The sequence below is a fragment of the Hippichthys cyanospilos genome, chromosome 2 (genome assembly GCF_059441005.1).
Source record: "Hippichthys cyanospilos isolate Australia breed blue-spotted pipefish chromosome 2, RoL_Hcya_1.0, whole genome shotgun sequence".
NCBI lineage: Eukaryota > Metazoa > Chordata > Actinopteri > Syngnathiformes > Syngnathidae > Hippichthys > Hippichthys cyanospilos.
In genome coordinates this window covers 9,183,307-9,199,014 of record NC_142370.1, presented here as the reverse complement: position 1 = coordinate 9,199,014, position 15,708 = coordinate 9,183,307, and the positions used below count along the sequence as shown (strand labels likewise).

Below are 15,708 nucleotides of genomic sequence, written 5' to 3'. Positions count from 1 at the left end.
ACTTCTTGACAGAAGCCTCCAGGTTGGAAATGGAAATAAAGCGAACTTGGCTGCAGATATGGGTCCGCTCATGACTTAGTTTTTGCCGTGTAATACATACTTACAGTTCATAAATTGTAATTCGATTTGCTTAAAGACTGTGCGATTAAAACAAGCATTCGCATGTTTATTCCAAGGGGCTGCAAATTTCAAAACGAACATTCATTTATCCGCTATCTTGATCGCTTATCCTCACAAGGGTTGCAGGCGTTGTAAAGCCTGTCTCTGCTGGCTTCAGGCAGTGGGTGGGGTACAACCGAACCGATTGCCAGCCATTCACAGGGCATAGAAATACAAACCACCATTCTCACATGACTCGTTTACCTACTATGCATGTCATTTTTGGAATGTGGGAAGGAACCACAGTACCCGAATAAAACCCACGCAGGCAAGGGGAGAACGTGCAAACTCCACACAGGAAGACCGGACCAGGAAGGGAAACCTCGACCTTTACGCTCATGTGAGGCAGATGAGATCGGGCCACCACTCTGGGACTGCGATGCCCAAAACGAACATCCTGAGTTGAACAAGTACTTGTAAGTAAGTATATTTCTGTCCACTCTACTATTGGTTGATTTGTTTTTAATCAGTTCGACTTTACATTCACATTTGCTTGATGGCACAAATGGTTTTAAGTTTTCACTTTTGTTGTTTATACTTAAAAATGTATGAGCTTGTTCACGCCAGAAGTACAAAACCGTATCATATGTAGGTCTACTGCAGTTCAGTGTGCATGAGCCCGCAGGTATTTGGCGCCATCTTATGGTCTTAAAGAAAATGTACAGACAGAAAATGTACAGACGTTTCTCGCTATCTTCCGTTTGAGTAAAAAGGCAAAATCTTAAACGACTGATTAGAGTATTTCCTTGCAAACATTTCACTAGAGCTCAGAACAAAAAAGAGAAACAAGTAATTTTTTTCAGGGTTTTCTTCTTTAATTATCTTATAAAATATCATGTACATTTGATTTAATCATATATATTTTCACTGCTTCATTTTGGCTATGATTCCTTTCCACCTCCAAGCGTGGCCACACATTGATCACAGAAGGCCCATTACCTTCACCAAGACATTTTTCAATGACCTCCAGTGCCAAAGTGTAGAGGAAGAAAAAAAGGGTGGGGGTGGGGGAGCTCATCTATGGAGCAGTGGTGGTGGTTGGGCGGTATAGTTGTTGATAGTATACCGTGGGTGGGCAACACTGGGAAAGCTAAGACAACCCAACTTTCCCTGAGTCAGACAGTTGACAACCCACAACAAACTCATTATCTTGCTTGTCCAACATCCGCGATTTAGGTTCTGTCGTAATTCATGTAAAATAGATCTTTCCATCACCAAACCCAGCAGCAGCACTAAAAACTGTTTAGCCCTTTAGTGACACACATGAATAATCTTGCTTTCCAAGATCCAAGCTCCTACAGATATAGATTGGTTCTCTAAGGAAAGGTTTTAGGTCTCCAGTCATGAAATCAAATTATCATTAGATTTACCAAATGGAACAACAAGAATAGCAGGGCCAACCGCAGGATTTTATCAGTTGTTCTTCATTTGGCAATATCACATTTGCAATACTTTAAAAAGTCACCTCTGCTGGTATGTCCCACTAATATATATATATATATATATATATATATATATATATATATATATATATATATATATATATATATATATATATATAATGTGTATAAATACACAATAAATATGTTGACTTTAAAACGCTGTTAAATGAATAAAGCGATTGCACATGACAGGAGACTTATTCTCAACTCTCGAAAGGCCCTAGCAGAGGAAGAACATAAGGAAAAGCAAGCTCAAGTTTTACAAAAGTAAGACGCAAAAACAAAGTGTTTGCTCAAACATTACCTCAAACCAAATGATCATCCTTTCGTGAAACAAAGACTTCCTAAGTCACACTTGACTTAACTTAGCAACATCAAGAGCGAAAGAGCACAAACAGTATGGAACAGCGAGTAGTAAGTTTACGGAAATGATAGACAGGATTTTCACACAAGGCAATGAAAGTTAATCGACTTAAAGGAACAGTATGTAAAATTTAGCAAAGGTGGTCAGTCGGTGGCCCCGTTTGCCAACAGATGACACCACTAGATGGCACTCAATCCTACAAACAGTCACTAAAAGAACATAAAGGCCAAGGAGAGTTGCCAAAACGAACACCACACAGCTTTAAGCACAAAGCTGCATTAAATGTGGAAATAAAACTCCAAGTGTTTGACAGAAACAGGCATTTGGAAGAAAATAATAAGAACAGAATTGAAAAAGGCAAACCCAAACCGCTACGTCTGAGCACATATATACAAGTAAACATTTTCACAGAACGTAGATGCTATAATGTGCTTTAAGTCATGCTCAAATCTTATGTTCTATTTCATGTTAGGAGATGTTACACAGGCGAGGTTGGAAAATTTAGGTAGGTATGAAAACTTATTTCACATTAGTAATAGATCTGTTGCTATTTCAGCAGCACATAAAAACTGCAAAAGTCACCATGAGTCATTTCCTTCACCTTCAACTGTAAACAATGCCAAATGTCCCTCAAGTGACATTTTTTTTCCAGTGCAGTGCAGCAGCAATTAAGTGATGGTTAATGTGTAGTGTTAATCGACGGCCTATCAGTTATACTGTACATAGTTCCAAAAAAACAAACAAAAAAATGGTTAAACCACATCCATTAGAACTCAAATAGTTTTTACAAGCGGTCTCCTCGGAAGAAATTGTCCCTCCAACTCACCACCGTATAAAAAACAAAACAAAAAGCTTGAACCGGTTTGAGTCACATTTAACTAAAATGGTGTCTAGGGATGGGCAAGTACCAAGTAATAGCATTGGGCTGAATTTTAGTTTTGCTAGTTGTATTAAAGCAAACTTACAATAGCTAGGGAAACATTTTGTTGAGACATGTGGAGTCACACTTGCCTGTAGGTGGGGACATTACGTGGCAGTAACAAAAAAAAAAAAAAAAAAAAGACAATTAGTACACAATAGCAACTGGAAGGTGCAAGGGAAGGCCTAATCAAGGACTTGATTTCACATCCAGTCCAAACATGGCGCAGTGCATTAAAAGTATGTAACCAAGGGAATTGTTCTGGCAAACACAAAACGAGACACAAAAACAGGAACACCAGATATTTTTCAAACTTCACAATATTGCGCCGTTAACCCCATCACTACTTCAGTGGAACACTGGAGGTACGCTTTAATATCATTGCATTTTAATGAAAATGCTATAATGGAATATATAGGTGTTTTTTTTTTCCTCGAAAGGGGGAAAGTATGAGCAAAATCCAGTTGGTATAATGTTATGCGATGCATGAACTAAAACGCTTCCCCGCAGCAAAATAAAAGGTTACCTGCAACATTTAATTCTGGGATCAAAGCCTTTTGTCAACTACAAGATCTCTTCTGATTTCATTTAAAGATTTGCAAATGTCATAAAATTGTCCGCTATCGCCCCCTGGTGGTTTTGAGGTATCAACACAAAATAACACAAATTTATACTGCACCGTGTTCGAGAGTTGCAGTTGAAAGGATAAATGCAAAACACAATCATTCAAAAAAAAAAAAAAAAACAGGGGAAATGCATGATATAACATTGGGTTTTCAATATATCAAAAATTGACAATATTTCCAATTTCCAACAGCAGTAAATGCGCCCGACATGGGCTAAATTTGCAGGGTGTAACTCTTGGCCTCCCTTTTGCAAGCATTTAGAAGGGACGTCAGATCAAAAGTTGACATGTTTTGACAATCCATGCAAAATTTTAGCCTTCGAGTTTTTTGTTTTGTTTTTTTTTTTATCGTATGCTTTGCATTTGATATCACACATAAAAAAAAGCCCGAACTGGCTCAAAAATTCTCCCAGGGGTCAATGACATCAGTGGCGGGTTTGTTCTCAGGTTCACAACGTTCCAAGCTATATTACATACTCTAAAAACGATAATTAACTTTCAGTTAGATACTCTGAAGCACCACGAAGCCTTCACTACGGCAATATTATACTGCATTATATTTACGGGGGATTGTTCACATGCATTGTTTTGGATGGGAATTAAACATTTGCACTATTTAGGAAGATAGTGGACGGTTCGCATGGAATATGTGGTGAAAACATAACAAATCGACGATTTCAAGAGGTTGAATGTTCAGAAAGTCACACTGGCTGGAGCGCTGTTGAGGTAGACAGAAAGCATGACAGAACACTTTTCACATTATAGAACTCTTTAAAACAGCAAGGTTGATACGCTTGAAAAAACAAAACAAAACTGCATGCATTTGATTTGCGGCCCGGACACTTGCTGTGACTCCACCTGAGACTTGACAGGGAACCTCTGATCTAGCGAGGGCTGGCTGCAGCATTCTGGCCCACAGAGGTTCTGAGATTTCAAATAGGGCTCGAAAGCACAAGAAACTCACTAGAAAGGAGTCAACATCTCACAAATGTCAACCAGCAGCATCAAAATGTTAGCCAGCTGGAAAGCGTGGAGGGACGTGGCAGGGCTCATGTACAAGGCATGACTTCATAAATAGAATATGGCATCAATATGTCCCTTTGAGATACAGTACTTCCTACCTTGCCTCAGTGGCAGATTCTTTTCAAATCTATTTAAAAGTACTGACTGCTCTACTGAATTGAAAATTAAAAAAAATATATATATATTTACTATTACGTTACTAATTTCCAGTGGATGTTTTTCTTTGTATTTTTCATGTTTAAAAAAAGTCTTTTTTCATGCTGCAAGATCAGGATGTCTTCAGCATGTGCGCACATACATGCACGCACGCGCGCACACATACACACACGATAAATTTTATATATATTATATTTGATGATTTTTTTTTCCTTAGCTTACAAGTACACACTATATGGACTTCATTTTAAATGACAGGTAATAAAACTTTTTTTTTTTTTAACTCTAAGGTTCCCTTTTAGGAGACAAAAGTGGAGGAATTGGGTAAGCACTATATCATCACATGACTAGTCAAGAGCAAGTAACAAGGCAAAATGTTGTCATTAGTAGTCACACATTAGATAAAAGGCCGAACAGTTTGGGGAGGGGGGGGTACTAGTTGGAGTTGCAAACGAGTTTGTAAGTTTTGACAAGGGCAGCGCCGTTGAAGCAACGGTGTGCGTCGATGCCGCCGTTTAAAGGTGGACACAAAAAGCGGAGAGGCAAAACACGTCATTGGATCGACCTGTATCACCGGTACACCATGTGCGAGATGGTGCCTGATTTGAAGTTGAGCTGATGGTTGGGAACAAACACGTGCTGGGGATTCTTTCGCGTGCACATGTCCTTGCCATACAAGCCCATGCACGAGTCACACGACACCTTGGAGCAATTGACGCAGGTGTGGGACGCGCCCGGCTTGTTGCAAAAGCCACATCGCGAGCCTCCGATGCTGATGCGGTCGCCGCCGCCTTTTGGCGTGGTCAAGGCGGCGGACTTGCTCGGGAACATCTTGGTGGACAACAAAGGTTTGTCCACCAAGTGGGGGTGAGGGTGAGAGTGCGTGTGCGAGTGGGTCAGCGTGAGCGGGTGAGGGTGGAGATGCGAGTGCGCATTGGAGTAGACCGAGAGCTTCTCCTTGACGGGGACGTAGCCGTCGATTGGCCGTGTGGATTTGGGGTGGTAGTCCTGCAGGCTGCAGCACGGCGAGGGCTCCACGTCGTGACAGGCCGGGCACAGGATCACGTCGCACCTCTGGCACGAGGCCGCGGTGGAGCAGCCCAGCCCGCAGCCCTGACACTTCACGCTGCCGTGGGATTTGAGCAGCCAGCTGTCCCGCGCATCTCTGGGCTCTCTGGAAGGAGGCCGCGAGGGCGTTTGCCTGCCGCCACCCCCGCCCCTCTCCGTGTACAAGTCAATCTCATCCAGCGACGCCAGATGGTAGGATGTGTAAGCGTCGGCCGGGGGAGGCGACTGCGTGGGGAAGAAATCGGCAATGGGGCTGTAGGAAGGGGGCGCCGCCACGGAGAAAAGCGATGCTGTGGTGTTGGGCCTGATGATTTCATCCTTCATATCCTCTTCGGCGTCCACAAAGAGCGGCTCCTTCCTCAGACTCAATGAGGCTTTCAGGATGGGCTTGCTAACGGCAGCGTGCCAGTGACCCGCCCCGTCCGTCACGTCCACCGACTTTGACGGCCGGCTACCTCGCCTCAGGTGGTGAGCGTGAGGCCTCTCGATATCCAGAGGCTGCACCGACAGACGAGCGATGTCCGCCCCGAGGCTGTCGCGCCTGCGGAGCGCCTCGGCGCAGCCGGCCGCGTCGTCGCGGCAGCCCCTGCGGAGTTCCAGGGCTTCCAACTCCGAAGCGGAACCGCGGGCCAGAGCCACGACCTCTCCCAGAAGACGACACTCGGCCTGGGCCAAGAAGAGCTCGAAAGCCAACTGGCGAAGATGAGCTGAGCCTCCCGGATGCTCCTGGAAATAAAACTGCGAGTCGTGGTCACAGGTGTAGCCGATCGTGTGCATCAGAGATCGAAGCTCCGCATCCGGAATAGCAGACTTCAGATGGTACACGTATGGGCCGGTGAAAGTCTGAAAGGGGGGGACAAGGAGATTCCATTCATACTTATAGAATAAATACTTTTAGGTATTAATCTCATAAACATTTTTTTTTTCATTCAAATTCATTGCTACAAATGTTTATATTTGATTGTTGTTGTTCATTTGACATTGCTCAATGCATAGGTGTCAAACGCCAGTCCTGGAGGGCCCGTATCATGCCGGTATCCAACCACTAGAACGAAAGACAATTATTTGTTCGGGCATTGTAAACACTAAATGGACCATCCATTAGAATTGAGAAAACATCAAAGTCATTTAAACCCTATCATTCTTCTTGACATGTTAGCTTTTATAGAGTGACAGGAAGCCCACATTGTTTAGATATTAGTAGTTATTAAGGTTTAATGCATTGATGGACTTCTTTACTGAGCACACCACGTTGCGTAATCACATTAGCTGCTAAAGCCGTAGACTCGTGTCATTATCATACATACAATAACAGCGTAAACGCCATGCAGTTTCTTGGCATCCTTGATCCGTGACTGAACTCCTTCTTTAATGATGGGCTGTTGATTTTTGTACCTATATAATGTGAAGGCATTAAAAATTTAATTTTGATGACAAGTCAAGCCAGCCGCTTCGCAATGAACAACTTCTATTACACCTTAAATGAAATCATGTACTCGCACTGTGCAAACCGGATTACATTTACCAGCGCCCAGTGTTTGCATCCATGACTAAGTTGAGTTAATGATTTTAACTTAAGAGATGTATCTATCAAAGCAGTGCAGTTATTGTGATAACAGACTGTATGAACGAGATATACTTTAAATTTGAAAATATATTGAGTAATTAAGGACTTACCTTTATACACCTGAACTCTTTCTTCCAGGGAAAAAGTAAGAGATTAGTGCATATGGTTTCCAGAGTGTGAAAAGCTCTCTCTAGGCTCCTGAGGTTTCCTCCTCTTTGGCAGCGAAGTGAACCCTCCACCACTTCATAAAATCGCACCATGCGGAAACGCTGTCCTGGATCTGGCTGGTAGGCCCCAAGTAGCGCTGTGGCTGTCGAAAGTAGGGCCTCACTATCCTTGTGCCTCCCGTTGTCGCCCTCGTGTGAGTTTGTCACCCCGTATTTTTCCCCTCCATTTTGAAGGCGCCTCTCCAGTGCCCCCACATATCTCCGAAACAGGTCTTCTTTTAACTTTGCATCCATTATATGCAGCAGACTAACAGTCAGCTGGTTTGCTTTTGGGAGCGTGCATCACTCCCTTTGCATAATCTGCACAAGGATGTCACATTGATGCATCATTTTGGCACACCAAAATTCGCTGTGTGCAGCAGCGCACACTCCTTGTTGATAATGTGGTGGCGGTGAGAAGAGGACACGCAAGACTCAGCGGCACATCCTCTAAACAAGCAATGGCGATTTCAGTTGTTGTAGTTCAGCTGCAGGCTCCACAAATGTCTTTTAAAAGACATTTCAAAATGTGGCTCAAAGTCTGAGTTGACACAAAAGCCAATGTTGCTTCCAATGAGGTCAGATAGGGTTTTTGCTTTGCTGTCTGTTAAAGCTGTCCATCTGCTGGAGGCCACATGCGCAGTGATCCAAGGTCAGTGGGACTCATCAAGTCAAGAGTCCCAATGGCGTGATTGTCCCGAGCCAGCGCCAAGCTGAAATGATACAGGGGAACATTTGACTGATACAAAAACTCAGTAAAGACAATGGGAAATTTGCTGTTCTGATGAACATTAGATTAATCTTAAGTGTTACATTTATCTTAAAGGGATAGTCCAATTATTTAGACATTTTCAGCAGTACATTTTTTTTTCTATAATTAACATGGTGACAATTATTTTCATGCAGAAGTATTTTTAAAAACACATTTTGCCACAGCTCGTATATACGCTTGTCTGTCAAGTGACCTATAGGTGAGTTGTGATTGGTCATTACCCAAGCGGAGGTGATGTCATTGTACGTGAAAATATTGCAGTTATCAAAATAACTCTCACTACTGAAAATGGCTTATTAAGTCAACTCTTTTTTTACGAAAATACACACTTATGCTCAACCAACGCTGACCTGTGCGCGCATTCCTGCTTCCCAAATCATGTTTAAATGAGAAAACGGAAATGCGTGGGCCATAGATTGTATGTTCTTCGAGTGATTTTAACAAATGTAAAACTACGTGAACAACTGCAGTTGTAATAAACGGACCTTTGGCCTTTGCTCTTGCGCCATAGGAATGTTATCTGATGTTACTAACACAATGCAGCAACCTTATTAGAATAAAATCAGGGGCGATTCAATTAAACGCAAAAATACTATACAGTCATCCAAAATTCGAATTCTGGTTATTCCAGTTCACACATAACAAACCAAACGAACATGAGAATGAAATGACCTGAAATAGCGAGAACGCAAAATCGCAAGCTAGCCCCACGAGGAAAAGCATCCCGTACCCTTGCCACATCACTTCTAAAACCATGGCAAAAATACGTGTAAACGGCCGTACACTGTTTCGTAAATTTCCTCAGAACCGAAATCACTACGTACATTGAGGCAAATGCCCCCACCCCCGGTATGAGAAAAATCAGTGAACGCCCATTTCAACGTAGCTGCTTAGCGTTAGCTACTATAGAGGAAAAATCCCATCTAAATAAACAGCTTTTGGGGTTGAGTCTCGGAACACTTTGGCGTCGTAAAATGACGGCATTTTATGAGCACACTCAATTCGCCCTCAGTTGACGCGGGCAACGTTTCAGAACGAGACAAAGCACAAACAGCCTATCTTACCTTTGATAAATGCTTGCCGTAGCTAGCTAGCGAAGCCTGCTCAGCTGTTGGAAATTCCCATCCGCTCAGTGCGCATGTGCGCCACTGGAACTACGTCATAGATCACGTGCTGTTTTGAGGGGAGGAAGCGAAGGAAAGTGACGACGGGAATAAAATTGTTCCCATTTAATAACTTTTAAAATCTCCCCACTTTTATTGAACTACTTCAACATTTCTCAACCGACGCAAAACCTTGCAAAAATAAAAGCATCATTGTTCTTTCTACCCCCAAATCGTCCGTATCATTTTACATTATTCAATATCAGTACATATTTAATATTTTTCACTCAGTATGGATTCTGAATATTTCAAAATAATACCACGGCATTGTAACTCCTTGGCATTTTTAGTCTAGCATTTCAACATAAAAATGCATTGCAGTAATGTACAAATAAATTTAAAGGAACAACGGAGCACAAAAACATCTTGGCCAACATAAGTATTTAAAATATAAAACATATATTTTGAAAATGCCGTTTATGTTTTCCCTTTACATTTATGATATCTGCGAAAGAAAAAAAAGTGAACACTTGATCTAGCCCACAGGTGTCAACTCCAGTTCTCGAGGTCCGGCATCCTGCATGTTTTGGAACCTTCTCATTAAAACACACCTGATTCAAATGATTAGGATCATTTTCACTTATTCCGAGCTTCCTAATGTGCTAATTATTTGAATCAGTTGTGTTGGGCAGAGAAAACCGGAAAACATGCCGGCCTTCCAGGACCAGAGTTCGGACACCTAAGTCTAGCCTGTAATTAAAACACGTCAGCAAACAGGCTCCGCCCCCGCGCAGCAGCGCATATGACGGGATCACGTGGTTGGTGGCAACAGAACGAACATCGTGAAAGGAAAAGAAATGGCGATGCTCGGAGGCTTCAGCTCGACACAGCACAAGAGAAACGTCTCTGACGCAAACACGGGCGACGTGTCCGAGTTTCTGTGCCCTGTTTGTCTCGAGATATTCGACAGTCCTGTCACGACACAATGCGGCCACACGTAAGTGTAGTACTTTTGTCCCCGTTTGACAGCGATTCTCTTTGACATCGTCTGCCACTATCAAAGCGTTTTAGGAAACCGATTTAAAAAAAAGACTCTTTAAATGTCTCATGAGCTCGTCTTGCCCATAATTTTGTTGGAATCCAATGTCTCTTCAAGGCCTTTGAGGCACGATGCTGACGTGCGGGAGTGTTGAACGTTTTCCTTTCATCCCTGTTTTTTTTTTTTTTTTTTTAATCTACGCCTATGTATGCTACGGAATAAACAATCAGGGGGAATAACTAATTTGACTTTTTTGTTAATCTTTCATAGAAGTAGTGTAAGAAAACGGTGTATTTATATGGTCATTCTTTGTGTGAGACGCCGTATTTAGCGAAATCGTTGCTAGTTTGCACAGTATCCGTTTTGTTTACATCAAACAGACCGCGCATGGGAGTTGTAGTCCTTTTTGTTACTTTGTAGGCGACGGCAACCTTTCAAAAAGTCACAAGTCTGAGCTATCTTAAAACGATTGTTTGTGCATGACTGTTGTAATTTAACTTGTCGCGTTACACCATGAAAACTGTTTGTCAATGATCAAAGAGAAACCAGCGGTTTGAACTGATGGATTTCTATGGAATGCCTTTTAAGTTCTCATCAGAATTACTGTCATCATAACGATGATTTTTTTTTTTAGGTTCTTTTTTTGGACAAAAGGATGCCAACACATAGCTATTGTACTCGAGTTTATTTTAGAGAGGATTTCTCTCCAGGTCCATGGTTTTCTTCATAATAACCACAATTTATTGATTTACTTGATTTGAGTTTTTGCAACAGACAGGCCATGGTACTTACTACCAAAACAGTAAGCACCTTTAGCGGCACCATGCATTAAAATGAAAAAGATACTGACAAAAACAAAAGTTGTGTAATAATTTTCATAACTGTATGCCCCTGAAATAACTGTCCAGCATGTCAATATGGGGACAATTCAGTTAAATTATACTTCATTATCCCTTGGAAAGGTTCCCTCAGGGAAACAAGAGTTTCCAGGACAACGCAGCATCACAGTAATACAGGAAGAATGAAGTGCAAGCTTATCATAAAAAAATAAAAGCAATAAAATAAAAAAAAACATCTAAAATCCAATACATAAATATTACACTAAAAACAGTGATACACACAACAGGCAGACAATGCATCACAGTCACAAAGATGGCAGTAGCAACTGCTGAGTGCTAAAGTGCTACTATGCTCTTCCTCAAAAAATCCTCAAAGACGACAGCCACAATGCTACTTTGTTTTGGTGACCATACTCCATTTTGGTTTTCTTTAATGATGAAGCTTTTGCAAAAGTGAGAAATATTAACACATGAACTCTTTGCAGATCTTGATTAATAATGCATGTGGTAAATAAGCATATTCACTCACTACACACAAAGTAGATTCAACAGTCTCAAAAACGTGCTTGTGTGTTGTGATTCTGCCGATGTCTGTCCTCAATGAGTATCATTCACTTCATCTTAGGTTCTGCCAGAGCTGTTTGCAGAAATGTTTGCGTCCACAGAAACCGGCCTGTGCAGTTTGCCGGGCCGCTCTTGGCCACTGCACGAAAGCAGTGGAGCTTGAAGCCCTGATCCAGTCATCTGTGGCAGCATGCAAAGGGTGTGGAGCTCAGGTAAATCTTTTAATGAATTTTAATTGTTTTAATTACTCCGGAAAGCTATTCTTTAACTATGACAGCCACACGTAGCGCTGATATTTTTTTAACAATGGATGCAGACATGTGCACATTGTATTGGACATTTTTTGAATTTGTGTGACAGGGGGAGATAGGGGTGAAGGGGATGGGGATAGTGCACTAACCACTGATAATAATACGATTCATGAGTAGATTTGGCTGTTTTTCTTCATTGCAAGGCAGGTTCTTAATGTGTTGTCTCCTTTAAGATTGGCCTCTCACAGATGAGACTCCACACCGGCGCTTGTCCAAAATACCAGGAGTACATTGAGGAAGGAGTTAGGACCACCGCCCAGAGCCAGCCTGCTGTCATCAGGTCAACAACTAATCAAACTAAAATGAAACTAAATACCGAAATAAAAAAATGACCTTTCATCAAAGGTGAAAGACATGAACAAATGGCCCCCTCAGACGAGCTATATATTCAACACCAAAGATTTGTTCCAAACATGCTCTTGTGCAAAAAAAAAAAAAAAAGAGAACCAAACCTGTTTAAACAGGAAGTAAAAGCATGTTCATGTTGCTGATAAGCGCTAGCTAAAAATAAAGCAAAATACAATCACTATACCATAATGGCGATTAAATAGGCTGCAAATAATTTCTTTATTTAATTTTTTTTAAATGTGACTTTTTTGCAATTGGGATTGTTCTGTTTCTTCTGATGTACACACAGAATGCCACCTGGGGGGCACCGTAGACTGATACACCCTGTACAGCGTTGTTTTAAGATGTCTCTGTACGACCTCTTTTCATCTGTGAAGCCCTTTGAGACTTCGGTGATTTAGGGCTATATAAATAAAATTTGATTGATTGATTGATTTTCCCATTTAGGGCTTCACTTTTCCTGGCCTTGGGTGCTTCACCTTTGTTTGCAAAGGAGTGTCACTTCATAGCAGCAAGATGCACTGCAACACTCCCACACTCAGTCCTGAAGTAGTCTGAAGTGCTCGAGCAGCCCTAATACACAATCTTGTTCAAATGAAGCCACTTGTGCTTGGCGTTTCTCCATTATGCATTAGTATTAAGATGGGGGACTTTTAAGTTATGTACTTATTTGAATCAGAATCTGAATTTATTTGAATTAGAATTTAAATCAGTTTTAAACCTTCATGGCTTGTAAATATATTGACGGAGGTAGTAACTAAGCCACTTGTGAAAAACCAATTTAGCTACGATTTTGGGACGTTCAAAACCCCTTTTTTTGACAAGTACCAGTACTCTGTTCTTTACCCAAAACATGTATACAGATAAAGACATACAAATATTCCAGGATAACAATTTTGGTCATTTTTAGTGGGCGGCCAATATCAACTCAATATCAACTACTGTCGCGAGTGTGGTACTTTGAAATAAGTTCAGTTGTGGCACTCCTCCACGCTACTAATTTTTGAATTGGCAATTTTTAAAATGACATATTGCATTGTTGTATTACCCAGCCCTTGCTGCTCACTCTGCCACTATAAAAAGTGTGGCTCTCAATTTTTTTTGCTGCAAGCCAAACTACAAAAAAAAAGGATGAACTTGAAAGTGGAGTCACACATCTCAAGGTGCCACCGTTTGTTGTTTGTATCTTTGCAGTCAAGTGCCAAACCGTTACACGTTTACCTGCCCATACTGCAACTGCCAGAACCTGGATCAAGATGGCCTGGTTGAGCACTGCACTACCCAGCATGCCCGCGATGCGCGACAAGTGGTGAGAAGCGATTTACACGCCACCGCATCAACTGCGATTCGACTCATGGCTAAAACCTTGATTTGTCGTCCGTGTCGGTCTAGGTTTGCCCCATCTGTGCCTCCATGCCGTGGGGGGACCCGAACTACCGGAGTACCGACTTCTTCCAACACCTGAAGATTAGACACACTTTTTCATATGATACCTTTGTTGTAAGTTGCTCCTTTGACCGTGCCAGTGCGCACCTTCAATGCAATGAAAATAAACCCGCCGTCTTGTGCTTTATGCAGGATTACTCCACAGATGAGCACACGATGATCCAGGAGGCTTTACAGCGCTCCCTTCTGGACAACTGAAGAACAATCCAGAGCGGAAAAGAAGCAAAAGGGAGGACGGGGGATGTGATGTCTTGAGAAGGCAAAGCAACACGCTTGTACGGTCATGAAAATGGTGGATGGCTAGTTGAGATTCACAAGATTGTACTCATGTCTCTGGAGGTTTATTCTGACCGAAATAAACCATGCAACACACTCGAAGAGCAGATTGTCTGATTGAGGTGTGTTGCTGGTCTCGTCATCTTCTGATCTTCCTATCAAGTGCAGCCGATTGAATATTTATTAACCAATGGAGCAGTTGACGAGTTTATGGCAGTGTCATCGATCCTCCAAATTTGCAAACTACATTCCTTGTCAATATGGGGCGAGGTAGGGCACTACCGCCACATGACTAACCTGACTTCACTAAGAGATTGTGTTAATAATTCATGGGGATTTAACACGGAGTGGTTCAAAGGGTAAAGGGAGGGGTTATTTTTTATTTGGTCTAGGGTTTTTAACACCCTTGTGTGTAGTAGTGTGTGTTTTGAAAAAGAAATCTAAACTCTTGAGATTTTTTTTTAACATTTCTCTGTAGAAGAATAAAGAAAGATTAGCAGGATTCTGGATAAAGAAATTGGCCTGTTTTTGAAATCCTGACTTGACAGTTGTTAGAATTCTCAAAAGTCAGAATTCTGACTCATTTTGACTGTCAGAATTCTTACTTCGTTCTTCGATTCATGACTAAAGTTATTATTCGTAACTTTTTACAGTCAAAATTATTCATTGTCAATTGTCCTACAAACCTATCTTCACTGACCCTATCCATTTAACGTACTTTTCTTCTTTGTCTGTGTGCCTGTTGGTTGGTCAGTTTTTCCTCCTTTCCAAAGTAATAGGGCTACCGGTTCACTCAACCAACTACAGGCTGCCACTCACCACCGCCCTCCATGTGAAACTTTGTGCATGTGTTGTAGCCACTGGAGGGCAGTAGTGTCCCGCTTTTACTATCATACAGAGTCACAGTGCACTACTGCTGCTCTTCAAATGATTTCTCTCAAAGTAGTCTGACTACAACATAACCACGTGCAGAATAACAATTGCTTGTATGCATTTTAGGGGAAATCAAATGTATCGTCAACCTTTTGAGTTGATTTTGTCTTGTCCACTCCCATAGTTGTTTGGTTCACACTTGATTACTGCTGACTGTTCTAGAAAATTGAAACTAAACTATAGGAAAGTGTGCTTCCCGATAAGTGGCGGCGTTACACGACTTTCAATTTGATGTCACCTCATGTCATGTCTGTTTCACGTCCAGCGTGTTTTCTTTACTATACACTGTTGTTTTTCAATTACTTGCATTATGAACAAATCAAGAGGTTATAGTCACACTGCACAATAAACCCAGATAAAGTAGCTGTACAGTGTTGTCTATTTAATGGCTTGAATAGTTTGCACTCCCCATTGCACTGGGTATTCATAAGGTGTTCCACATGTGTCATGACCTTTTCAAAATACTAATCACACAATAGTATTTGGTATAACGTAAAGCGTAATCGATTTCTACACACAAATGGGTATTTAAAGGGAACGTCAACCCC

The 15,708-nt window shown here is 41.7% G+C and overlaps 2 protein-coding genes across 2 annotated transcripts; one reads left to right on the top strand and one right to left on the bottom strand.

Annotated features, from left to right (window-relative positions):
• Positions 1 to 604: 604 nt before the first annotated feature.
• On the bottom strand, positions 605 to 9,447 carry spata2 (spermatogenesis associated 2). The gene is made up of 3 exons (XM_088408559.1): positions 9,366 to 9,447; positions 7,434 to 8,242; positions 605 to 6,599 (listed from the first exon to the last, which is right to left on the bottom strand). The coding sequence occupies exons 2-3, from the start codon at positions 7,782 to 7,784 to the stop codon at positions 5,259 to 5,261; spliced, it is 1,692 nt and encodes a 563-aa protein (XP_088264685.1). The 5' UTR covers positions 7,785 to 8,242; positions 9,366 to 9,447; the 3' UTR covers positions 605 to 5,258.
• A 745-nt stretch (positions 9,448 to 10,192) lies between these two features.
• Positions 10,193 to 15,529, top strand: rnf114 (ring finger protein 114). The gene is made up of 6 exons (XM_088408583.1): positions 10,193 to 10,401; positions 11,908 to 12,058; positions 12,331 to 12,437; positions 13,700 to 13,814; positions 13,898 to 14,005; positions 14,084 to 15,529. Exons 1-6 carry the CDS (start codon positions 10,262 to 10,264, stop codon positions 14,147 to 14,149), a joined length of 687 nt encoding a protein of 228 aa, XP_088264709.1. The 5' UTR covers positions 10,193 to 10,261; the 3' UTR covers positions 14,150 to 15,529.
• The last annotated feature ends 179 nt before the right edge of the window (positions 15,530 to 15,708 follow it).

Bases quoted from the DNA above. Each gene is read 5' to 3' on its own strand.
- spata2 (XM_088408559.1), bottom strand. From the start codon at position 7,784: ATGGATGCAAAGTTAAAAGAAGACCTGTTTCGGAGATATGTGGGGGCA. The intron at 6,600-7,433 runs GTAAGTCCTTAA...CCCCCCTTTCAG, and splicing joins AAGAGTTCAGGTGTATAAAG to ACTTTCACCGGCCCATACGT.
- rnf114 (XM_088408583.1), top strand. From the start codon at position 10,262: ATGGCGATGCTCGGAGGCTTCAGCTCGACACAGCACAAGAGAAACGTC. The intron at 13,815-13,897 runs GTGAGAAGCGAT...GTGTCGGTCTAG, and splicing joins CCCGCGATGCGCGACAAGTG to GTTTGCCCCATCTGTGCCTC. The intron at 14,006-14,083 runs GTAAGTTGCTCC...TGCTTTATGCAG, and splicing joins TTTCATATGATACCTTTGTT to GATTACTCCACAGATGAGCA.